The 23,665-nt window shown below is 52.7% G+C and overlaps 2 protein-coding genes and 1 pseudogene across 2 annotated transcripts in view; 1 reads left to right on the forward strand and 2 right to left on the reverse strand.

Annotated features, from left to right (window-relative positions):
• Positions 1-1,224: 1,224 nt before the first annotated feature.
• Positions 1,225-12,363, reverse strand: SNAP29 (synaptosome associated protein 29). Its single transcript, XM_007130628.4, has 5 exons — positions 11,990-12,363; positions 7,198-7,394; positions 6,100-6,185; positions 4,569-4,667; positions 1,225-1,500 (listed from the first exon to the last, which is right to left on the reverse strand). Exons 1-5 carry the CDS (start codon positions 12,224-12,226, stop codon positions 1,343-1,345), a joined length of 777 nt encoding a protein of 258 aa, XP_007130690.1. The 5' UTR covers positions 12,227-12,363; the 3' UTR covers positions 1,225-1,342.
• A 224-nt stretch (positions 12,364-12,587) lies between these two features.
• LOC114484974 (phosphatidylinositol 4-kinase alpha-like) overlaps positions 12,588-23,665 on the forward strand; it is a gene marked incomplete at its 3' end in the record, with an annotated part of 32,414 nt that continues 21,336 nt past the window's right edge. The window contains exon 1 of the mRNA XM_028484812.2: positions 12,588-12,757. Within this exon, the coding sequence (XP_028340613.1) occupies positions 12,611-12,757 (147 nt within the window). The remainder of the gene's footprint in view (positions 12,758-23,665) is intronic.
• Positions 22,483-23,617, reverse strand: LOC102987792 (WW domain binding protein 1-like; annotated as a pseudogene).

Genomic DNA, 23,665 nt, shown 5'->3' on the forward strand with positions numbered 1-23,665 from the left:
GTGATAAGCAGATGTGGGTCTGATTACCTTCCACAGCATCCGCATGCCCTGTGACATTCCCAGTGATGTGGGTCAGACTCGCAGGGCGGCTGGAACATGACAGAAAGTTGTGTCTGCCCACGGAGGCTGTCAGTGTTTTTAGGAAAGTCAGGCATTATGGGATGGAACTTTTATATTTGAATTGCTACATAAACGCTGCTGCATTGCTGCTGCCCCTTAAAGACGTTCCTTTGCTTTAAGGGACTTTGTTTATATTCTACTGAACCAAAGTAGTGAAGGTCACCGTGCCAGGGCCAGGTTTCAAGGTGAAAGGCACTGTCCTCTTAAGGTTTCCAACCTAATCTGTCTTATTAAAATCAGTCCCTTTCACCATCTTCAAAATATTTTAATTTATTTGCTTTTAAAAAGACCAGGACCTCGTGGCTTCAATTATTTTGTTGGAGGTACCAACGTAAAGAAATTCCTTTAAGTACAGAAATCAATTTTAATTAGTACTTTTAAATGATTCTCTTTTTTTGTAAAATGAAGAGAGAACAAGCTAGGCCAGGTAGAATGATAACGTCTGGGCTTTTTTTAAAGCCATATCCTTCTGTGCACAGTCAGCGTCATTAGTGGAGTTCCAGTCCTAAAACTGGGGCCAGAGAATCAAGTGATGGGTCAAGGCATGTTGCCAGCAGCGCAGAAGAGTGGGTGGGAATCCTGGATGGGCCAGGGGACCCCAGGCACCGAGTAAACATGTTTGGATGGGGGGCCTGGTCCAGGTGACATGAGGGCAGAGAGCTTGGTGGAGCACGTCTGTGTGATGGTCCTCTCTCATGCCCTGCAGGCCTCAGCCAGCTGCCCAGGGAGCCTCCAGCCAGGGCAGAACATGTTCCTGACCCCACGCAGGGGCAGTGGGGCTCACCCAGCTCCCTATGTGCTTCCAGGCATCACAGTGAACAGGGCTGGTCTGAATCCCCTCCTACTAAAATCAAACGCCTGCCAAGGGGCTCAGAGCATCACAATGTGCTCGTGGGGGTTGGGGGGAGAAGGATGCCCACAAACACAGGTCACATGGCCCTCAGCGCTCTGCCTCGCGGAGGCCTGGGGACGAGAAGCACAGCAGATGGAAGCAGAGGCCGACATGACCACCACTCTGCCCACACACCTCCAGTCAGGGCCCTCAGAGAAGTGGGGCACACGCTTTCTCTACAACAAAACCTCTTTTGAGACCCACTCTGTTACAACATTTGCAAACACATGTGAAATCACATTCTAAAGTAATAACTGAAATTTCTTGGGAGTTTAAAAGAAGACCTTTCAAATCTTTTCATCACGATGGAGTGGAAATCCGCCTCTGTCTTCAAAGCTGCCGAACTTTCCTCTCTGTGCTCTTGATGTTGACATCTAACTTGTCCACTTTGGTTGTGAGGCGGTCAAGAATGTCGTCCTGCTCCTCAATCTCCATCTGCATCCCCAGGGCGATGTCCTTCAGCCGGCCCAGGCCCACGGACAGCTCATCTGCGGGACAGGAGAGCACACAACGGGCCTGAGCCAAGTCACAGCATCGGGACCTGCATCCCCAGATGCTCCTCCCATGGGTTCGGCAGCACTGTGGTCACTGACCCCTCCTCCCTGGAAGACAGGCCAGATGCCAGGGCGTTGGTTACATGTTCCAAAACATGTGCAAGTGAAGAGAAAGCAGTAGTGCTTAACAGGAAAGCCACTCCTCCCTGCCACCCACCGGGACACCCACTGTTAGTACATGGTGTTTATTTTAGAAATTCATATAGAGCCACACACCTTTCAGCTGCCTTTGAACCTTACATCACCAGCTCCCTAAAGCTGGGTCAAGCACAGGTCCAGAGTGGCAAAGAGGAAGATCCCCATTTGGAAACACATCTGAGATACACCTCAGGCTTTTCCAGTCTTTTTTTTTTTTTTTTTTTTTTTGCGGTACGCGGGCCTCTCACTGTTGTGGCCTCTCCCGTTGCGGAACACAGGCGGCCTCTCACTGTTGTGGCCTCTCCCGTTGCAGAACACAGGCTCTGGACGCGCAGGCTCAGCGGCCATGGCTCACGGGCCTAGCCGCTCCGCGGCATGTGGGATCTTCCCAGACCGGGGCACGAAGCCATGTCCCCTGCATCAGCAGGCGGACTCTCAACCACTGCGCCACCAGGGAAGCCCGCTTTTCCAGTCTTTGTAATAAGTATTTCCCTTCTTTCACAAAAAGTTGTAAAAATCAATCTCAATTCAGTTTTAAGAGGAATAAAGTCTACAAGGACATGGTTGGCCTCGAGTATGTGAAGGGCTTCCTTAGCACAGTGACAAAGAAAGAACTGACCATGAGTGGGGAGGAGACCAGCGAGGGGACCGGGGTCCCCTGATGGGGCTGTGCAGACGGCAGAGGGGAGTCGTGACGTGACTGACTCTGTCCAGATGAATATAAAGCCCCTTCCCTGTGTGTGTGTGTGTGTGTGCGCATGTGTGTGCCCTGAATGTATGTGTGCATGTGCACAGCGTGTGGGGATGGGGTCACACCCAGAGCTGCTTTCTGCCCTTTTACTAGGAAAGAGCTGGGGGAAAACAGAAGAGGTGGTGCTTTGTAAGCCTTTTCACTAAGTTAAAGATAAAACATTAAGTGAAAAAGGTCAAAATACACAAATAGGTGGCAATGGCACCATAAATCTAAGCAGAATCAGATTTTTTAGAAATGGTCTTCCTGGGACTTCCCTAGTGGCACAGTGGTTAAGAATCCACCTGCCAATGCAGGGGACACAGGTTCGATTCCTGGTCCGGGAAGATCCCACATGCCACAGAGCAACTAAGCCCATGTGCCACAACTACTGAGCCTGCGTGCCACAACTACTGAAGCCTGCATGCCTACAGCCCGTGCTCTGCAACAAGAGAAGTCACTGCAATGAGAAGCCTGTGCACTGCAACAAAGAGTAGCTCCCGCTTGCCGCAACTAGAGAAAGCCGGCGTGCAGCAACAAAGACCCAACGCAACAAAAACAAAAAAAAAAAGAAAGAAAAGAAAAGAAAGCCTGTGCCCCTGTGTCCCATGGACACTGACAGCTGTAAGGCCGCCCAGGTCTCAGGGAGCTGCCAGCAGCTGGGACGGCTTGGGACCTGCAAGGAGCTGCACTGGGGTGAGAAGCTGGATCAGGGAGGGCCGCCTGGCAAGGGACCGCCAGCAAGGCCAGGTGTCCAGGAGGCAGAGGGACCCGCCCGGGGCGGTGGTGTGGCCCCATCAGTAGGGCCTGTGGACGGCCGTGCTGGGGTCCCCTGTGCTGCTCTGTGTCCCGCTCACCCTCCCTGTCCCACTGCACACCCTCAGCCTCTGGGGTGGGCTGTCCTTGCTCTTCTTCCTGTTGCACTCCCTGCATTCCTGAATCTCACCCCCTGCATAGGTCTTCCCCCCAGCAGCCACCAGTGACAGCCTTTCTTGGTGGGGAAATCTTTGGTGGGGAGGACGGGGGGCCCGCCAGTCCCTGTGTTTCTCTGGAGTCAGGCCTGGCAGATGCACCCTCTGCCTGACGCCTTCGGCTCCAGGGCCGAGTCCAGAGGACAAGCAAGCGGTGACCTCCGGGGTGCCCCTGGGCTCCAAGGGCAGAGAGCAGTTGGGGTTCAGGGTGGAGAAACAGAAGGAGTGACACCAAAGCAGTCGTCACTGCTGGACGGTGGAATTTGGGTGTTGGTTTCCTTAGGGCACTTGCCTAACTTCACAGTTTTCTACAGTGAGTCTATGTGCTGAGAAACAAAGGTTAAATGAAGGTTAAACAAAGGATGTGGGTCTGCCTCACGTGCTGTCTGTACCAGTGGCCCAGGCTGCTGGAGTGGGCACTGCCCTGGGAGAGCTGGGGGCCCATGTCCCCTGGGAGGAGGGAGCAGGGGAAGCATTCCTTTCTGTCTCACCCTCTTTGCCATCCCCTAAGGGGGAGGAGGGTTGATAAGTGACCTGGGTGGCCATGGGGGAGGTTCCTATGCAGGGAGCAAAGATCAGAGGGGGCTGCTGAGGGGCCAGCTCCTCCACCCGACTGCAAATAACCCCCTCTTCTCTCCATTCTCTTCTTCTGGGCCCTGGGTGTAAAGTAGGGACAAAACTGAACTTCTTCTGTGTTTCTGGAGACTGGTTAGGGAGACACCAGAGAAGCCAGCAGGTATGTGGTTACGACAGGGCACCCTGGAGCCCGAGGCCCAGGAAGTAGGGTGCCTGGCCACGCGGCCAAGGTGCTGCTGGCCCCACGTATGCCTGACCTGCTGGGCCGCCTCCCACGAGCCTTCCAGTTTTGCTCACCTGACCCTCCCCAAGCCCAGGGCACACGGAGGAAGCAGGGTGGCACGGCCGGGTGGTGAGGGGGGTGGGCAGAGCCCAGGCTGCACGGGGCAGTCCCCAGACCCTGACCCTGTCGCTGTTCACCTCCCAGACAAGAGGTGGGGACAGAGACAAGTGGGCAGACCCCAGAGAGGGTGAGGGGCTGGGATGTTGACTGCGCGTGCGCATTTGTGTGTATGTGTTCCGGGGTGGACAACAGGGGACCCCGGCGCACGCAAGCCGTGGTGCTGGTGGCGGTGCTCTGGTCTTACCGAGGTTGCTGTCGATCCTCTGGTGACAGGTGCGCAGGTGCGGGTTCCTTGGGTAAGCCTCGGAGCTCATGGCAGAATTGGCCCCTCCAGGGATGGAGTCTGAGTTGACAAAGAAACACCGGGAGGATGGTTAACTGACACACTTGAAATGCCGCTTCACCAAACTCATCTTAATCTGGAAAACGGGTGGAAGGACTAAGGCGGTTGGTTCTGAGGCCACCGAGACAGGCAGGCGGGGGACGGGGAAGGGGCGGGAGGGAGATGCTTCCTGAGGGCAGCCCCTCGGAGATCAAAGAACCCCAGCCTATGGGTCACCTGGTCAGACATGGACCCTCGAGCTCAGGAAAGAGTTTCATGCACGTAATGGTATGGCAGTTGGAGCAGCCACCATGCAAACCCACACAGTCTCCGGAAGAAGAAACGTTAAATGATGCACATTTGCCCCCAGAAATCTTCTCTGAACCTCAGTTTCCAAATGCACACAGAAAAGCCCTGTCACCCAGGTTATGTCTTCTGGGGACCATCTCTTTCTAGACTTGGGGTCTCTCCTTCAGCATGGCCTACGGAAGCCCCTCAGTGCACAGTCTTCTCCCACTTCCTCCGCGGCTTTCACCTTCCCAGATGAACCTCCGGGCCCTCCTCCACCAGGCCTCCCTTCGGCTGTGCTCGCTGGCGGCACAGGAAGCATCTGGTTACTTCCAATGTGCCTGGCTCTCTAGGGGTCGACAGAGACCCCAGGAGACCTTGATTCCGTTCCAGATGAGGGATGTTTCTGGGCCCATCATTTGATATTAACAGGACGATCTGACACAAAACACCTCCTATCTCACACTCCTTGTCTACACAGCCGCTTCTGCGCCCACTGGGGCTTGGCGGCTACATTAACCTCCTTCTGTCGCTGCAACAAAATACCACAAACCATCCTTCGGTTCTGGAGGTCAGACGTCCAACCTGGGTCTCCCTGGCCTCAGACCCAGGTGTCAGTGGGGTTGGTTCCCCTGGAGGCACTTAGGGAGAATCCGATTCCTGGCCCCTTCCAGCCCCTGGAGGTCAATCCTTAGCAGCAGCCCCTCCTCCACCTGAGAGCCAGCTGCCCGGCACCTTCAAACCTCTCACTCCATCACTCCTCTGCCTCCTTCCCACTTGCAAAGGACCTTTGCGATTCACTGGGTCCAACCGGAAAACCCAGGATAATCTCCCCACCTCAAGTCAGCCGATCAGCAACTGTACTTCCCTCTGCGACCACGATTCCCCTTTTGCCACGTGACCTGACATATTCCTGGGGCCTGGGGATTAGGCCGTGGATGTCCAGGGGGTCATAGCCTACTCAGCATAGGTGTTTCCCCGCCTGAAGATCTCAGAGCTATACAGGCCAGGCTCCCACTTCCTTATCCCTCCCTCCACAGGGGAGCAGGGCTGAACCCGCCATAACGCAAACCCCCAGCTCCCTGAGAGAGGCACTGGAGCCCCCGATGCCCCTACCCAGTGCAAGGTGTCCCCGCAGAACCCGAGTGTGGGAGGGAGCACTGACCTGAATCATTGAGCTTCCTGAGGTTTGGGTGGCTGGCCTGGTACTGTGCCTCCTGGTCTTTACTTGTACTTACAGCTTCTTTCAACCTTTGGATAAAAGTTATGAGAAAAAGAAAACTTTTAGAAAGGAAAACCACCTGTGACAGTGCAGTCTTTTCTAACAGTGCCCATGTGAGAAAATCAAATGCCTCTTCTGACCAAGATACAAAGCAAAATGAATATTCTAACTGCAATTATGAAAACACTGAATAAGGGGAGCAACCTACCTTCTTTGTGTTACGATAGGTAAGATGTAGATTTTCTGTAATATGGTGATATTGTCTTTATAATAAAAGACAGATACAACGATCTGACATACGAGCAACGATCATGTTTTAGCAGAAACTGAATTATTTTACCTTTGAACACATGACATTTATATGCCAGCCAAAATTGCAGTATGATTTTATTATACCTCTAGCCAAAAATTTTGAGGAAAATAATCTCTGATTTTAAAATGAGAATCAATGGGCAACTTGAATTAGATATGGGGAAGTTGGACGTGAAGACTTTTTTTTTTTTTTTTTTTTTTTTTTTTTTGCGGTACGCGGGCCTCTCACTGTTGTGGCCTCTCCCCTTGCGGAGCACAGGCTCCGGACGCGCAGGCTCAGTGGCCATGGCTCACGGGCCCAGCCGCTCCGCGGCATGTGGGATCTTCCCAGACCGGGGCACGAACCCTCGTCCCCTGCATCGGCAGGCGGATTCTCAACCACTGCACCACCAGGGAAGCCCTGAAGACTTTTTAAAGCAAAAATTCTGTGAAGTGAGTTACATCTATACTGATTAGAGTGAACATTCTCTCTTTCAAATTACCAGGAGCAGTAATTTACGGAGACCCAATTCACACAGAGTTTGCAGACTGAACAGCGGTAACAGCCACACAATCAAGAGCAGTGGAGAACACTTCTTGTTTCAAAATGTCTGAAGACAAATCCCTCCCAGTGAGTAAATTTCAGGGTCCTTTGGTCCCTTTAAGGTATGAGAAGTGTCCTGAAAGGCTTGGCCACCCGCACTAAACCCCGCTCTGCTGCTTTGCTCCGGCCAGACGGGCACCGCTCACCTGCTGCTGGGCTGGGGGGCGAGGGTGCCATTCTGCGCAGGTGGGGTCTCTGAGGGTTTGGATCTGAAGTAATTGACGAGCCCTCCGAACACACTCTTGATGCTGTTGATGTGCTTCTGGCTGGTCTTCAGATCCTGCTCCATCTTGTCCACCATCTTCTCTGTGCGCTCCAAGGCCCCTCGCTGGCGCACGAGCTCCTAGGGAGGATGAGACGTGATGGCATTGCACCTTCTGTAGCTCCCTGTCACCCGCAGAGGCAGACTCTCTGTAAATCCTCAGCCAGCACTTGGGGATGGCGCAGCCCCCACCCCAACCTGAGTCCCGCCCGAGCTCTGGAGGGGAAGGTGCCGGCACTAAGCGTCTCGTCCTGATTGCGATTAAATTCTGGTTTTGAACAATCAGCAGGCAGAGGTTGATCTGAAGTCGATACACTGAATCTAGAAACTTGAGATTTACCCCCATCAATGTCGCTCCCCTTCCTAGGGAGCATGACACACATACGCACCAGCAGGGACGCAGGAGCTGATGGGGAACATGCTCGAATGCGGGGCTCTGTCCCGGCAGGAGTGGCAGTGCAGAGTGGTCTTAGGTGGCAAGAGAACCACCAAGGGCAAAGGCTGGTGCCCCTCGCTGCATGTGCAGGCTGCCTGGGGCCGCTCACACAGTGTGTTCCCGAGAAAGGCCTTGTCTGGCTCCTTGCCCTCGTATTAGCCTGAAGAGTGACTTTGCTTCCCTGAGTCCTCAGGCCAGCCTGACAGTCTGCACCAGCAATGTGGTTTACAGGGTGGGGGGCCTTGAGCCACACAGCGTGACCTCTGGAGGGGCTGGAGACTCCAGTCAGCCAGGCAGGCAGCCATGCCTCCTGGATGTCACACATCACAGTGGGGGAGTGCAGGCTGCGCATACAACTCCACAGAGAGGGGACAACGGGAAACTGTGCTTGCTCTCCTGGACTCTGCCCACCAGCCTGTCTCCCTTGAGGATTTTAATCTGCATTCTTTTGCTGTAACAAACCACAACTGTGAGTATAACAGCTCTACTAATTCTGAGTCCTTCTAGGGAATCATTAAACCTGAGGGTGCTCTTGGGGACCCCCACAACACCTCTAAACAGCACTTCTCACTCTCAGAGGCAGAAGGCTGCAGAGCAGACAGCCCCTGCGCTTCCCCAGCACAACTCCTGGTCAGCAAAGCAAGGTCCCCCAGACACCATGGAGGCCACGGGTGGACATTTTAGGAAGGAGCAGCAGACACGGTCAGATGCCACAGCGCTGGTGTGGGATGTATGAGCTGTCTGGATGGTAAAGACCCGGCCTCACAAGGTGCCTCGTCACAGCTAAGGAGCCAGCAAGTTTGATCCTAGAACTTTTCAACAGTTGAATTCAATCACTGATACTTATAAAATCTACTGGGAATTACTTAACCGAGCAGCTGTCCGTCTCCCTCCATCAGCTTCTGCTTCAGGATAGGGTTGTGCTAAGAACTCTGGCTGCATCAGAACCAGCCCGGGCTGCCTTGGAGGGGAGGCTCTGGTCAGTACAGCCCCTCACCTGGAGAGGGGAAGGGTCTGCCCAGAGGATGAGGGCACCACCCCAACTCACAGGGACACCCAGAACAGAGGGCTGCGATGGCCTCCCTTCCCAGGCTGGAGAGGTGTCCGTCCCCCTGTGGCCCACCTCTCTGAACTGAAGGCCCAGCAGGGTTTGGCGACTGTCGAGTTCTGGAAAGACTCAGTGAGGTGAGGGGGCCCTGCACGAGACAGTGTGCAGGATGTGCTGGCCGGGCTGCTGAGAGCATCCTGGCCCGACTCCCTTTCCGCTGATGCTAACCAAGCTGGCCACTCAGGCCCTCGTCCAAGGTTTGTTGCTGGACTCCCTGAACTGAGACCCTGGGCCCCACAAAACGTCACTGGCGCATGCTCAGCAGCCAGAGGGGGCAGGCGGTCTCCCTGGCCAGGGTGGTGAAAGGGCACATGAAGACTGCATCCACGTGGGACACAAACAGGCAAACGCCCAGCATTAGGGGACTGGCCGCAGAAACAGAAGTCACCCACTAGAGGGACCACGACGCAGAAAGAGCATGGGACTTCCCTGGCGGTCCAGTGGTTAGGATTCTGTGCTTCCACTGCTGGCCTGGGCTCAATCCCTGGTTGGGGAACTAGGATCCCACAAGCCACTCGGTGTGGCTAAAAAAAAAAAAAAAGAGCAGCGCATCACGTGTTGCTATGGAATGCCCTCCACCTTGTCAAGCAACGTGCAGTGTGGAATATACAGAACACTTCTGCTTAAGTTAAAATAATAAAAAAAGGAAAAAGATAAGTATAAGCATGTTTTTATACACAGAATATCTCCACAGGGACACTGCAGGAACAGAAGGTGAGTGGCTGGGGGTGGGGGTGGGGCAGCGGGTGGGAGGAGCCTTCACAGCCTTCTGTATCATCTCAATTTTGAACCCTGTGACTGGATTATCACTTCACAAAAATTATACCTTAGGGAAAGAAAAGAAGAAACAAATCATGCCTGAGAAGTGGAAGAGCCATGTGGCCTACAAGTCTCTATGGTTCTGCACTATGCTCCCCAGGCCGGCCCACCTCTCCTCTATCCTGTGGGGTCAGGACCTGAGGCGAGAGCCTTCCAGAGAGGTGAACCCTACAGGTTTCTCAGGAGAAGGGCAGCTCTCCTTCACTAGAGGTGACCTGACTAAGTAACTTTCCCGCTGCTGCCACGCTGGCTCTAAAAAAGTCAAGTCCTCACCGTCTAAAACATGTGTCCTGTTTCGGCACCTCTCAACTGGGTATGTGACGAGCACCTGTCTAAGTTAGGAGGTTAGTTTAGCCGTGATTTGGGTGTGCTGGGACAGAGCTCACCACCAACCCCCCCATCCCCCAGGGGAATGAAAGAGCAATGAAAGGGATTCAAAGACATTAAGACAATTTGGAGATTATGGGGTGGGGTGGAGACGGGGGTGCTGACCATTCCTGCCTCCCAGGGTCTCCAATAATTGGGAATTGATTCAATCCTGGAAAAATTCCATGTGTAATCGCACTGATGACAGAGCCTGTCACCTACTCAGTCATGATCATACCGTACCTCTCACAGCAACACCTGGCTTGGCCATGCCAAGCCTCACGGCCTGAGGTGCCACTCTGCCTTTGTTCTCATGGTCCCCATTATAGAGAAGAAGGAACTTTGGGGACAGCATGGAGTTTGTCACCACAACACTTATGAAACAACGTCATCCTCTATGTTTTTGGCACTCCTGACCTGCCCTCTGACTGTACCGGGTCCTAAGCTCCTCCTCCAGGCCCTGTCCTGGAAGGCTTCCTGGGCGACACTTTCCTGCTCAGGAGCTGTGGCGTTGGGCCAGTGCCTTTGCGTGACTCTTCTCTTCCTTGGGAACGTCCCTCCTCCTCCTCCTATCTACACCTTAGCCTCAGAAGCCAGATTCCAGGGTATCCCCTGCCACAGTATTCTACTTTCTGTCACTCTGATTTCCTACTTCACCCGTTCTCAGTTGCCAAAGATGTCTTTTATTTTTGGCTGTGCTGCTTGGCATGTGGGATCTTAGTTCCCTGACCAGCGTTGGAAGTGCAGTCTTAACTACTGGACCACCAGGAAAGTCCCCAAAGATGGCTTTTTAAACAATTCTTAGTTGGCTTCCTTGGGCCTGGGACCCTTAATCAAGTGACCCCTCCACCTGGGCCCTAAGACCTCAGGCAATCCTCCCAAATCTAAGTCAACATTTTCCATTTAGACTGGAATGTAGGAATCCAGTAGACACAAGCAAAACTTCCTCAATGAGGCTAAAGACAAGCAGGTGGGCCACTGAGGGATCTGGTGATAAGGAGAAGTGGGGAAGGGAGATAACCCAAGGAAGTGGTAATGGGAGAATGATGGGACGGACCTCAAAACTGTCCAAGACTGTAAGTGACCAGGTCAGAGTGAACTTTGCCAGAGAAAAGAATTACGAAGAGACCCAGGGAAGAACATGATGCTTTAGCTTCCAGAACTACAAATGCTTAAGATGAATTATTTTTAGCTGATATAGCAATCACAGGTTATTACATTTTAAAGAACTTTCTAAAGAAATGCCCAACACAACTGTTTCATTAGTACGCTGAGGCGAGAATGTGGTGCCTAAGAAAGAACAGCTCTTACCCAAGGTCCTACTCTCTGAAACCATCTATGGACGTTAAGAAGAACTGCAGAAGCTGAGCTGGGACGGCAGACTGGCACTGACCGCCCCTGTCTCTCTAGGACATCTTCGTCGGGATCGGGAAGGAAACGTAAGGCCCTAGACTCGACCAGAATCGGGCTCCGGCGCACTCAGCAGTGTCCAGGCAGACAAGACCTTCACTCCTCTCCTGGCGAGGCGGAGGAGCGCTCAGTGCCGGGAAGAACCCAAGGTCCATCTCCTCGGACGCTTGACACCAGCAGGCACAGTCCTCGCTGGGTCACTCCAGGAGGAAGGGCTGAAGCCACGGACTAGGCTTCTGTCCAGGAAATGTGTAAAAGGAACAGACCCTCCACGTCCCTAACCCGGGGTCTGCTGTCTAGAATCCCTACTTACCTGGAACGGACAGCGTGGAAATGACCCCTGACAAGACGTAGGAAAACAACAACCCTGTGGACTAAGCTCAGGAGATCGCCAGGGGCAAACTGCCCCTTTCGGGTGTGAAAACGCGCGTCTCTACGTAGCTAACAGATTGTTACCGACCGTCCAGTCACCAAAGTACAAGACCCGTCCTGGCTGACCGGTCGAGCCCCCAGGAGCCCTGGCGACCGCGGACTCACCTCGGAGGAGGCGACCCCGATCCTCTCGGACTCGTACATCAGGGACAGGGACCTGCCGGTGCTGGCGGCCGTGGCCTCGGCCCGGCGCAGCACCTCCTGCCGCAGGGCCTGCTGCCGGTCGGCGGGATCGCCGGGCCAGTCCGCGAGGTCGCGGTTGTCCGTCCACGGCGCCGGCCGGACGCCCTCGTCCTCCGCGTCGTCGTAGAACGGGTTGTAGCTTCGGGGATAGGCCGACATGGCGCCAGCGCTCGGCCTGGGGCAGGCGGGAGGAGCCGGGCGCGGCCGAGGCGAAGGGCGCTCTCTGACCACGGGGCAGCTGCCGTAGCGCAGAGAACCTACAGAAGCTCCCGTACGCCCGTAGCCAGCGCCGCGCAAACTCTTTCCGCCAGCAGCTCGCGGAGGCCCCGCCCTGGAGCCTACCATCGTGCCCCGCAGCGGGGGGCGGGAGCCACGCCCGGCTCCGGCTCCCCTCCAGCGGTGGATCTGCCCGACGCCACGCCCCTCTTGCGTCGGCAACAGAGAGGTCACGTGGTGGGGAGGCCGGATGAAGCCGCGCCTGCGCCCTGAGCTTCGGCGGTCGAGACCCGGGTGAGGGAAACCGGCGGGCGGTGCCGCGGGGCGATGATGGCGGCGGCCGCGGCCCGGGGAGGCGGTGGCGGCGGCTCCGGCTCGGGCTCCAGCGCCGGCGCGTCACGGGGTTTCTATTTCAACACGGTCCTGTCGTTGGCCCGTTCCCTGGCCGTGCAGAGACCGGCATCCCTGGAGAAGGTAGCTCGGCGGCTGGGCGCGGGCTGACAGGAGGAGGGGCCCGGGGCACGGGAGGCGGGGCGGGGGTCTGCGGGAGGCCGAGGGGGTCCCGGCTGCCGGGGGCGCGGGGTGCTCTTGGGGGAATAGCCGGCGCGGCTAGGTGCCGAGGGCCGGGGCGCTGGCAGGCAGGGGTCTGGGGCCCGTGTGGCGGGCGGGGCCGTGAGCTCGGGCGGGCTGAGCCGCGGGGCCTCCTGGTGACACCGCCGGGCGGGGGCGGCGGCGAGGGGCGCGGGCAGAGCCGAGGGCCGGGGTCGAGCCTGGGGTCGGCTCTCCACTCGCCCTGCCTTGTGTTTCGTGACTCTGGGGCGATGCCGTCCTCGGGGAAGGGGCACTTTTCCGCGCTTTGCCCTCAGTGGTGAAGGGCGGGTGAAGCAGCGTATCTGGAAGAGGTTTCTGAGACGCACATCTGCTGCGCATTGTTTTTCTCTGAGACTAGAGGGGGCGTTAGACCGCCTGAGAGAGGGTATTTGAAGAAAAGAACTCAGGCCCTGGGGATTCCTTATCTTGGGAGAAAGGTGAAAGGTAGCCTCAAGAGTGCCTGGGACGGTGGGAAAAACGCAGCTTTTAGAGTCGGAACGTCTCTGCACCGTCACTGTATGTCGTCTTGGACTCAACCCTCAGAGCTTCTGTGCCCTTATCTGTGAAATGAAGTGGTTCTTGAGCATTAAATGAGTTCAGGCAGCAAGTGCCTGGCTCAGAGTAGGTAGACAGTAAAGGGCAGCTTTCCTCCCCCACCAGGGCGTGATGATGAGTGAGCACCGAAGGGATGGGATTATTCTTCCTCACAGCTTCCTGGCGGATGGAAAGAACATTGTCTGACAGCAGAAGAGCGCTTGGGAGTGGTTTTGTGGCTCTGGTGAGGGAGGTGAAGCTAAAAGGCTGTTGCAGGTACCTTGGCAGAGTGACCTGGTGCTTCCTTGGCTTTGTAGGTTCTCAGACTTGCACAGTGAACAGGTCTTGGGAGACTGATGCCAGCCTGACTTCTAGTCAAAGGAGGAGTACGATAGAATGGAAAGACTATGGGTTGTAGCCATAAGATCACCTGAATTTAAATCCTGTGTGATTCACTTACATTCGTGTGAGTCTGGGCAGGTCTGTTCGCCAGTCTGATCCTCTACTTTCCCCTGCAAAACACAAGGGCCATACTTGATAAAAGTATTGCGAAGATCGACAGAATGAAATGAATAAAGGGAGGCAGGTGGGTGCCTAATGAACGATCACTGTTATCATTGCATGAGCCTGAGTGATGGACCACAGTGCTGCTTTATGGAATCAAATCCATGCCAGCTAGTCAGCACATTCTCTTCTTAGGAGGAGGACCAAAAGTTGTATCAGAAGTTTGCTTGCTGGACTTGGAGAAGAGGGTGCAAGGATTTGGACGATCTTGAAGAAGAGGGTCCTGCGGCTCTAGCAGTGGCGGCACCCTTCCTCGCTCAGTAACTGAAAAATGCACCTTCAGCTCAGCTCGCCTTTTTCAGTCTTCTTCACTAGTCACAAGAACATTCTGTAACTGCAACATAGTTTTGTATCTTATGGTGATGCTTGGGTAGTCAAGATTACACAATGTTTTACAATTAATTAATGCAGCTTTTAGGTTGGGCTCCCTAATACCATTCAGTTTCATCGGCTCATTTACAAACCACAGCAGGAAAGAGTTAACAGAGCCCAGGCTGCTGTTTTTAAAAAAATTTAAACTAGGCTATTATTGCCAGTTTCTTTCTTTCTTTTTTTTTTTCAAAAAATTTATTTATTTATTTATTTATTTATTTTTGGCTTTGGGTCTTCGTTGGTGCGCGCAGGCTTTCTCGGGTTGTGGTGAGTGGGGGCTACTCTTTGTTGCAGTACACGGGCTTCTCATTGCGGTGGCTTCTCTTGTTGTGGAGCATGGGCTCTAGGCGCATGGGCTTCAGTAGTTCTGGCGTGTGGGCTCAGTAGTTGTGGTGTACAGGCTCAGTCGTTGTCGTGCACGGGCTGTAGAGCACAGGCTCAGGAGTTATGGCGCACGGGCTTAGTTGCTCCACGGCATGTGGGATCTTCCTGGACCAGGGATCAAACCCGTGTCCCCTGCGTTGGCTGGTGGATTCTTAACCACTGCGCTACCAGGGAAGTCCCCAGGGCTGCTGTCTTAAAAAGGGCTTGCTCGCAAGGTTGGCCCTTGGCTGGCATCGGTAACTTTGTGCTTGAACTGTTCTTTCCATTCTCTAACTGATCAGGATGGTTCACTGTGTCTGGTTCACTCCCACTGACGTGGTTTACGGTGAGCACCTGCTTTCCTTCTGGGAATCTGGAATTTTGATGGTTGCTAGGCAGGCAGTGCCTAAATGACCAGCCCCCAGTAAAAATCTTGGCACAGACATCACTCTCCTGTTACTGCGTTGCTTGCTGCTGTAAGGGGTGTGTGCTTGGGGTGCCCCCTCACAGGAGGGAAAGACAAGAGGAAGCCCTTGCACAGCTTTCTCCAGACTCTGTGTCTGTTTCCCTGGCTCGGATCGTTTCACTGTAATGAAATTTATTTGCGAGGACAACTATGTATGTATGTGTGGTCCTGAGGACCCAAAACTACTTCTTTCTCAAGAGGAGGTTTCTGTAGGTGGCTGATTGCATCGGAAATATGTGAATTCCTCTTGTCCTCATCTATGATTTTGAGAATTGATTATACTTGGGATCACTGTTACTATTTAGTCCTATACTGTATGTCTGCTTGCTGCACTCCCCTACTTTAAAACAGTTGATGAGAAGCCCTTAGCATTCCTAAGGGAAAAATTCTTGAGGTTCTTAAGAGTAAAAGTTTCTGAGTACCCACCTGGGATAAGAAAGCTGGAGACTTAAGCGGGGAGATGAGTGTTGAAACCCCCCACCCATTTCTTTGTTTTCATTTCTCTTTCTCCTCCTTTTTTCCAGAGAAGGCAGAGGACTGAGAGGGGCCTGATGCAGATAGGGTTGACCCGAGGAAGGCTGTTTTCTGAACTAGACCTGACACCTCAGCTCAGCCATGGGAGCTCAGGCAGCCTGACATGCTTTCAGTGGCACTGGGACACATTAATGACACAACTTACCCTGTCTTTGTCCCTCGGCATGCCACAGTGGGGTTGTCTAACTCCATTCACCCACCATAACCCCAGGCCGTGAAGCCAAGCCTGTCACTACTGAGTGCATTTTCCTTGTCCTTAACTCCTTAATTTTTCTCTTTCATCCAGAAAACATTTATTGAGCTCCTATTGTTAATTGGTATGCATTAGGCCAGGTAAATAAGAAACTCCTAATTTGGTTGCTCAGGTGACCAGCAGCAAGTCAGTTTTGCTGCAAGTCCCCCATGTGCTCTTGTGCCCCAGGTCTGGTGACCAGGCTTCTGCCGTGTTCAGGTAGCCAGACCCAAGGGCCCTGGGCATCTATTCTAGGATCCTTATCTGAGCTTTGACCTTTTACTGTTAGGCTGCCCCTAAGACTGGAGTCCCAGCCCTGAGGCCCACCCCTGGGATTGCAGCCCACCTCTGAGGACACTCTCCGTGAGGCCCACTTAGGCCTCAGCCCTCTCCGTCTGGGGGAAAGAGGAGAGGAGAAAAATTGAGAAAAAAGAGAGTCCTGCCTACACTGAATCCATCTCTGATTTCCATCTGCCTGCCCATCTTTTGCTCTGCTTTCCTGTTTCTTGCCTGTCTTGAGAATGTTGCTGAGCCGCCCCTGCCAAGCCTCCTCCTGGCTCTGCCTGGTCATACTCCTCTGTACCCTGGAAGTCAGGGGACTTGTTCCTGCCTCTTCTCGCCTGACCTGTGCCGTACTAACGGACCCTGAGCCCAGGACGTGGAGAGTTCTAGGCAGAGCTGCAAAGCAGGCAGCATTCTGTACCCTCCTGCTCCTCTTCCCACCCTCAAGAGGCTTTGATCAGACTCCTTCCCCATTTCTGAAAATACTCTCTCTCTTCTTCAGTTAGGGTGCTAGAATCTTGAGGTATTTAGCTAACTATTGACCTGATGTTTAAAGGGCACTGCGGCGTTAGGGACGGGCTGGACCCTCCCTGGTGGACAGGTGTGCTTCAGGAGATGTGCTGGGTAACTCTTATAAGTAACTGGAGGAATGTGTGGCCAGGTGCTTAGGACAGTGGGCTTTCTGGAGTTCATGTTTATCCAGTCTGTCCTTTAGAGTGGTCCGCTGTGGAGTGAAAATCCTGGTATTGGCATTTTTTTCAGCATCGCGTAGCTGAAAATTTCCCATCCTGCTCCCATTCCTTTGTGAGGCCATGTTGAAAAACAAAACAAAAACACGGAGAGGAGAGAGAATAAGCTTCGGCAGAGGATATTGATGTTGCTAGAACCAGTGTTATTAAATCAACTCTAAAATATTTTAGGAAGAAAGTGGAAGAAGAAAAATATCTTACCTGTAATCAAGCCACATTAACTGTATTAGTTTTCTGGGGCTGCCATAACAAAGGGCCACCATGGCTTAAACAACAGAAATGAATTTTCTCACAATTCTGAGGCTGGAAGGCCATGATGAAGGTGTCAGCAGGGCAGGTTTCTGTACAAGCCTCTCTCTTTGTCATGTAGGTGGCCGTCTTCTCCCCGTGTCTTCACATGTTTTCCCTCTGTGTCTGTCTGTGTCCTAATCTCCTCTTCTTAGAAGGACACCAGTCAGATTGGTAGGACTGGCCCTCCCTCATCACCTGATTTTAACTTAATTACCTCTTTCATGACCCTATGTCCAAATACAGTCACATTCTGAGGTACCTAGGCATTAGGACTTCAATATATGAATTTGATGGAGGACACAATTCAGCCCATGACATTAACCCATCAGCACTGTCATTTCTTAAAGCTTTTTTTAGTTTTTAACCATATATAGCTATGTTCACTTTATTGCTTTTTGCAAAAGTAGCCCATATTTATTATTTTGATGGTGGCATGTCATTTTTTGCATTGACAGACCATACTTAAGCATTTCTCTGTTTAGACTTGCTAGTTTTTCCATGTAAAACAGCATGTTTGTACACCTAGCATGTTGTCTTCTTCTGAATTACACCCTTGTGTTAAATCACTGATGGGTCTTGATGTTTACTGCCCACCTGTTTCCAAAGAATTGTACTTAGTTGTGATAGCATCAGCAAGACACCTTGTGCATGTTTATCTATAGCTTCACAAGATTGGATTTTGCTGTATTTTTTCCTGCCAACTCAGTCAGCCTAAAAGGGTACCTTATTCTTTTGAGCCCAAGATAATGATATTGACCGTGGTTGGCTATTTATATTGTGAATTAAGCAAACAAACAGCTCCCAAGGCAGAATTGCTAGGATTGTGTGATGTTGCCGTGTTTTTGTTTTCCGTTATGTGGAAACTTGAATGTTCTGCGTTCTCTTCATGCTTGCAGTCCTGCTGCTTGAGCACTGACTCCTGGCTGTGCACACTCTGGGTGTGCTAGGTGTGCACACAATCCTGACCCTCAACTAACTTACAAATTAGTAGCAGCAGTATTAGGTGCAGGGCTGGCCAGTGTCTGTCCAGAAAGGAGCTGGTGGTGAACTGTGTAGCTTTTCAATAAAATACCCTGGGAGGATATTTAGCTGTTTTGTACTTTGCTGTGGTGGGAGTGGGAGGTGCAGATAATTTCTAATTTGGGCCCCAAACCTTTTCTCCGTGGCTCTTAATAGGTTTGTGAAGAATGTAATAGAAGGTAAAAAAGTGAAAAGTGCTCCGAGAAAGCAAAAGTATTGGGAGGTTACCCTCAGTTGAGATTTTAAATAGGGATGGCTTGGAAGCCATGAGGATGGGCATTTGCAAGTATTAAGCACATTGGTGAGGGAGGGTCATTTCAGATGGAGAGAACAGAGGGCACAGCACAGAGGAGAATGAGAAACAGCAGGTGATAGTGTTTGGCGGAACAGGATCTGTTTAAAGAGAAGAGTGGAGATGAGGCTGGAGAAGAAAGCAGGTGACCTTGTTTGTGGTCCTAGACTCAGAGTCTGCATGTAATTGGTGAGACAAGGAAGAGCCCGTGGATGTTTCAGAGCCTGAGGCTGGTGTGCGTTAGGAAGCTGATTATGGCTGCATTGTTTGTGTCAGTGCCCTAGGGAGAATCAGGAGTGATGTGTCACTAGCCATCTGCTCCCCCAGAGGGCAAAGATGTTCTATTTCTGACTCCTCACTGTGGATTCTCTTTTCTGCTGTCAGTGTTTGCAGTTTGCATCCAGTGAAAATGTGGCTGCCTCCAGTCCCTTCCACCAGCAGCTGTTCCCATCATGGATTTTAGTTGCTGAAATGTTTCTGTTTACTTATTTTCCTGGTTTCTTATTTATATATTTTTGTGTTTGCTTCTCTCATGAAAAAAGCTTGGCCTTTTGTGAACATTGCCAAGCCAGCCAGAACCCTACTTTCATTTGTGTGAAAACCTGATGCGTAAATACAAGTTTGAGGCAAAACCCCTCAGGTCTCACTTGCATTTATTCGTTGAGTCTGAGAGGCTCTATCTTTGCTTTGGAAGCCATTCTCTTCTGAATGTTTCCGTTTAGAGCTGGTCTGGAAGCCGGGATTCAGGACAGCCAAGGGTACACCATTATGAAAGCAAAGGATGGTGACCTCATCCACCCATTCATTCATGCACTAAGTCTTTGAGTGCCTGCTGATTGCCAGGCACTGTGCTGGGCCCTGGACGGGCACCTTGGAGGGACAAATAAATAGACATGATCTTGCTGTCATGGCGTTTACCGTGGAGAGAGACAAACAGCCTTAAACAAAGAACTACAAGTAAATATGATTTAAAATGGTAACAAGTGTCATGAAGCAAAAGTAAATGGTATAATTGTTTTTTTTCGGGGATCGACTTTATTTGGGCTTCTCACAGTGGTTAGAGCCACTCCGTCTTCAGAACAATCACAGCACAGGAAATGCGTCACCGAGGCTGCCCAGAAAAGTCTGACCAACTGAATCTTATTGCTTAAAATACACATATTCACAATAACTGATAAAGGGTGATGTGCCTCACACGGGAATGTGTATTTGCAAATCTTCCGAATGTAACACCAAACCCTCGACCAACCCCTTTCTTCTCATTCACCTGGAACGTCAGACTCCCTCAAATCTCCCTGGCTCCCTCACAAGTCCTTCAGCTCCCTACTTCCGTCTTTCGTCATGAGGGCAGCCTCATGTAGCAGGGGCCAGACTGTGACGCTGGACTCGAGCCCAGCTCCACCCACTGTGTTTTCTTCTTCTCGCGCCTTTCGGGTTGGATGCTGCAGTGAACCCAGCATTAAACACGTGGACCAGTTCCCCACTCTGACTGGAGAAGGAATCTTGAGAGGGCCAGAATCCATCCCTTCGACCAGTTAACTCAAGCAGGATTCATTTTGGTAAACTCGATCTTCTTTGAGACACTTCAGTGAGTTGTTTGGGATAAAAACAAAACAAAAAAAGGTGGCAGGAAAAGCATCTGAGGGCTGCTGGCACACTCCTGCCCACTCTCGCCACACACCGGCCACACACTGGACCTCAGCAGAGGGAGGTAAGACTTACAGCACTGTGGTGGCCACCAAACCCTCCTGGCAATTCTGGGCAGAGCTGACGTCTGGGCCGCAGCCAGTCCGAGCTTGGCACTGAAGATCTAGTCCAGCTTCTGTCTGAGGTTCCACCTTGGCCTTCCGTCCTGAGCGGTTGTGGACACCCCCAGGGGCTGACGCCGAGGGCCAGGAGCAGCTGAGGGAGACAGACAGGCTCAGAGCACGTTTCCGTTTACAGGGAGCAGAACACAGGCCTCTGAGTGTCCATGGAGCAATGTGCAAATTGCAGTGATGGGTAGAGTAAAACCTCTACTTGGAGCACAGCATCTCTGGCAGACGTGGGGACTGCCGCCGACGGTGCTGCTGAGTACACCCAAGTGCACAGACATTTGGTCAGTAAACAGTAAATGCGTAAAATAAATTACCTTGAGAGGGCTGTGCCTGCTCCAAACGTGTGGGTAATGTGAGCAGAGTCGCTGCTGTTCAAAGTGTATTCGCAGGAAAACGGGGCTGGGGGCTCACACACAACGGACAGACACACACAAGTCATCCAGAAAGTCACTGTATATGGACTGCACTTTGTTCAACATGGATTTTGGTTTTGTGGACTCCAAACTCAGACACTCGTTCACCTCACAGCCTTGGATTTGTCTTACTTTGTGTGTATGTGTGTGTGTGTGTGTGTGTGTGTATATATACATATATTTATACATACACATATATACATGTGTATTCATATATATACTTCCCTTTCTTACCATAATATCAATGCCCAGTCTGAATGTCATCGTTCAAGAGTGGGGGAAGAACCAAACTCTTCATATGAACAGGGCTGGACAGGGAATGTTAGTTTTGGCAGTTTGCTTTTTCCATTCACATTATTCCTGTCAGAGCTCAGCTGGTTTTTGAAGCCAAACTACAGTGATAAGGATCCTGTGGTCCTTCAGGATGGCTGCCTTCACCCTCCTACCTGGCCCACTTAGACACTTGACATAGGCTACAAAAATTAGTTACCCCATTCAAGGCGGGGCGGAGCAGGGAAGGGGCAAGAAAACCACAGATAACCAAGGCATTTTTTCCAGATGGTCAGTTTGAAAAAACAAACAACTTATTCAGAATCAAGAGAAAATACTGTGTGAGTCAGGCTGCAGGACTGCCCTTTCTCAGGACCCACAGCCTCCTCATTTGTTCGTAGAGAACAGTGAGATGTGAAGGCCGGCAGATGTGTGCTTGGGGTGGGGGAGGGTACTGATCGCCTGTGGGCACAGATCAAAGGGCAGAGATGTGGAAAGCTGCACCTCTATCTGCTGCCACAGCGCAAGGCCTCCTGCTCACCCACAGAAGTTCCAGAGATAGCCCCCACCTAAGCCTGCACACAAAACATCTCCTTCTGGCTCAACTGTAGCCAGGACTTTTTGAAGGCCAAGTTGGGAAAAAGCCACAAATTTTCCTTTTCCAAAACAGAATTCTTGCCTGCCCATTGGTCAAGTTCTTATTTTCAGCTCGCTTTTTTTTTTTTTTTAAAGAAAAAAACCAAAGAGAAGGCAGATGTAATAGTCCACACTTGAATCAGTCCGTGGCCAGCCAGAAGCTGCTGGGAAGGGACCCCTCGAGGATGCATCGTGCCACCTCGATCTTGTCACCTGGAATTTGAGAGCATAAGCCCTTTATCAACCCACCGTGCAACCGCCGGTCAGCTCTCATCCTCCCACAGGAGGAGCCCAGTTCCGGCTCCGGAGACACTGGCAGCAAGGGGCGACAGTCCCCGGACCTCTGGGGGCTTCACCCAGGGCTGAGACCTGCCACCTCTCTTGGACTGAGATGCGGCAAGGTTCTCGTAAACTCACACCAGAACATGAATCCACTCCATCACCAAGAGTCACCTCGGGGCACAGTCTCATCCCCTCCTTGGGGGCTTCTGAAACACACATATCTCTGACCCAAGCAGGTAGTGAGACATGATGTAAAGGGGGACAGGGTGGGGTATGAGGAATGAGTCACAGGACAACTTCTCGGCCCTCCACGACACTGTGTTTCTATGGGGGGCAAGGCACCCACACCCCAAACTGTACCTGGAGATGCAGGAAAACACAGGAGCAGAGGGGGAAAAAAAAATAAGGAACACAGTCACTTAATGCTTCTCTCATGGTTCTCCCCTACCCTGGTTGCATCGCCAAGTTCTCGGGTGCAGGCAGGGCCTGCTCTAGCTGGGGGAGCTGCTGCTCTGGGAGTCTGGGGCGTCCTGCTTGTTGATGGTGTTCAGCAGCCGGCAGGCAGGCAGCCGCAGCAGGTGGGGGTGCCCGGCCGGGCCTGCTCCTCAGAGGGCTGGCAGAGCCCTTCCTCCTCGTCGCCAGGGGGCGGCACGTGGCAGCTGTCGCAGAATTCCAGCGGCCTGTCCAGAGCATCGTCGATGAGCACGTTGAACTCTTTGAGGTCGTCATCATGGTGGCCCCAGTTGCACACACACACCTCGATGCCCTAGTCACCTGTGAAGCCGTGATGTCTGCCGGGTGTCTTGTCTTTGCTGTCAGGGAGGGTGCCGCCCTGCTCATACTCTTTTAGCAGCTCCTCCTTACATTCGGAATCCTTGTCTAGGAAGGTCCCAGGGTCCACCTCCCCCAGGCCGGCCACAGAGCCGCTGGACTCCATCCAGCGGCTTTGGTGGCTGCTGGGTCTGCTGGCATGTTGGAGGGCTCAGGGTCAGCGATGCTCGGGGGTCGTGTGCTGCTTCTGCTGGGCCCGACAAGGGGCTGCTCTGAGCCTCCTGGGAGCCCCTGGTGGGATTGGCGCCTGGGGGCCTGCCGCCTGTAGGGCCACACTGTGCAGGCAGCTGCTGCTGCTGGATCTGGAAGGCACTGTGTAGTGGGGGAGGAGTTGGAGGTTGGTTCACCACTTCCTCATAAGGAGGTAGTAAATAGTTCGGCAAAAACCTGACATAAAATGGCAGCGCTGAGTAATTGTGGGCTTCCCGGTAGGCTTTCAGGTTGATTTCAGGTTGCCGCTGTTGGGCCTGAAGGCGGTGCTTGGCTCGGCGGTGGTGACACACGCAGCAGCAGCTCAGGATGATGATGATGGTCCACATGAGCCAGAACCACCAGAGTTCATAGTAGTATTTGCAGCACTGAGACTGTTCACAGCAGTGTCCTGTGTCACAGATGTAGCTTTGATTGTTAGTACCCACGCAGGTTTCCTTATCCTGTGGGGGTTCAGCCCCTGGCTGACAGGGGCCTGGGCAGCGCCTGGAGGAGCAGGTGCGCCATGCCACCCAGGAGCCTTCTCCTTTCCATCCCCCTCCCGCCCCTGCTCCTCCACCACCACGCTGCCACCTTCCTCCTCCTCCCCCTCCTCCCCTCTCCCCCCCTCCTCCTCCTCCCCCTCCCCCTCCT

This window comes from Physeter macrocephalus, unplaced genomic scaffold (genome assembly GCF_002837175.3).
Source record: "Physeter macrocephalus isolate SW-GA unplaced genomic scaffold, ASM283717v5 random_244, whole genome shotgun sequence".
In the NCBI taxonomy this organism is placed as follows: domain Eukaryota; kingdom Metazoa; phylum Chordata; class Mammalia; order Artiodactyla; family Physeteridae; genus Physeter; species Physeter macrocephalus.